Below are 1894 nucleotides of genomic sequence, written 5' to 3' on the forward strand. Positions count from 1 at the left end.
TATTTCCTTAGATTCTGGTTTCTGAACAGTTTATTTTTATAGTATAAGCATACTTAATAGATTGGTTATCATCATATCGTATAGTAGTTTTACATGTCCAGAATATGTTAATCTAGCCTTTATTTGTTGTGAATTAGGAAGTACTTATGTTACCAAAATGGCATTCTAAGGAAAAAAGTACCATCATCTAACATAATGCTAAATTATGACTTTTTCGTGTCTTCCTTTATGACGCAGGAAACCTGGGACCCTTTTATGCAGTGGCTGGGGAAGCATGTGGATCCCGAAGGAGTAATACAATCCAGCAAGCTCTCTCTTAAATTTGTTTCATCCTGCACATCTGACATAGAAATAACTCCATCCTGTATCCCTGTTGTCACTGACTCGGAGGGCTTCTCGTCAGAAAATTTTAACTTAGAGATCTATCGGCAAAATCTGCAGACAGAACGACTTGGAAAAATAATTCTTTTTGCTGAAGTGACACCCACCACGATGAGCCTTCTGGACGGGTAAGTTCGGATCAGACCTTCTGTACTGGCTCAGAAGAAACCTGGGATGTTGATTATTCTCTCTGTGCAGTGGTGGGGGTGGGGATAGAGTTGTGGAACAGTACGTTTTAATTAACCTACTAGCAAGATGGGAGCAGAAACCCTGTTCTAGAAGAGTTAAAATGTAGGAAAGGAAGTTAAATACTGTCCTTGGATCTAATCCGAATTATCTTTTGAGGAATGGGAAGTTTTTGTACTTCGAGATTCTCTTCCTAGAATCAGGCCTTTCAGAATGTCCTTGGAAAAAGAACATTCTGGAAAAAATGTTTAACAGGTGACATTACGGCTTAAAGACAGGTTTTGTGTTACTTTTGTGTTGTTGCAACCAATGTTAAACATTTAGTTTAAGACGTTTTGCAGGGATGTTAGAACAGCAAAATTGAATCACACATAGCTGTGTTAAATGGAAGTTTTGTACTCTGAAAACCTGTCTTCTTATGTTCCCACCCAATACATTTGTTACTTTATATTTTTCCAATACATTTTTTAAACACTCTGTAATCCTGTTTGGATGTTTGAAATTTACTCTTATTGAAAGTTTTCTTTTTTAGTTCTTCTGTTTCATGGACTTTGATTGAAGGTTGAAAAATCAAAACAGATGAAAGGAATTTTTTAACCCCCAAATAAATCAGTATCAATGAATTAAAAAAAAAAAAAACCATTGCTGTCAAGGTGATTCCGACTCATAGCAACCCTATAGTCTTATATTATGCTCAGATGGTTTAAGAGGTAGAATTATGGAAGGAACGAAAAAGAAGAGCATCTCCTCTCATCATGGGACCAAAATTTAAGGAATAAAGGCCTCAAAAGTAATTGGATGCATGGTTTCTGGGATGAAATTTTCACCCTTGGGACTGCACGTTTGGACTGATGTATAATTCAACATGTGGACGTAATTTGGCCTTTCTCTTTAGTAATAATTTCTGGGATTTGATAATGTGTTGATATAAAATGAGAAGATAATGCGAGCCATCTTTATGGAAATACACCTTACTATTGGGCAACAATAACAATAATACTGTTGTTTGTTTTGCTGGTGGTTGTTTGTCACCGGGTTGATCCTAACTCATAGCGACCCCATGGGACAGAGTAGAACCACCCCATAGGGTTTTCTAGGCTGTATTCCTCATGGAAGCAGATCATCATGTCTTTCTTCCATGGAGCCGCTGGGTGGGTATGAACCACCAACCTTTTCGTTAGCAGCTGAGTGCTTAATTGTTGTGCCACCAGTGCTCGCTAACATTTATTGAAAGCTTTTATCTTCCAGAGACTGTTTTTAAGTGCTTTACGTGTGTCAGCTGATTTCACACATTATCTTTTAGTGCTTCAGGGTCATCACTGGAGCA

At 37.6% G+C, this 1894-nt stretch overlaps 1 protein-coding gene across 1 annotated transcript in view; it reads left to right on the forward strand.

The window, feature by feature from the left end:
* Positions 1 to 1894, forward strand: part of HLCS (holocarboxylase synthetase) — a 284916-nt gene that overhangs the window by 100164 nt on the left and 182858 nt on the right. Inside the window, exon 5 of the mRNA XM_023724428.1 lies at positions 238 to 509. Coding sequence (XP_023580196.1) covers positions 238 to 509 — 272 coding nt within the window. The remainder of the gene's footprint in view (positions 1 to 237; positions 510 to 1894) is intronic.

Source organism: Trichechus manatus, unplaced genomic scaffold (assembly GCF_000243295.1).
Source record: "Trichechus manatus latirostris isolate Lorelei unplaced genomic scaffold, TriManLat1.0 scaffold00245, whole genome shotgun sequence".
NCBI lineage: Eukaryota > Metazoa > Chordata > Mammalia > Sirenia > Trichechidae > Trichechus > Trichechus manatus.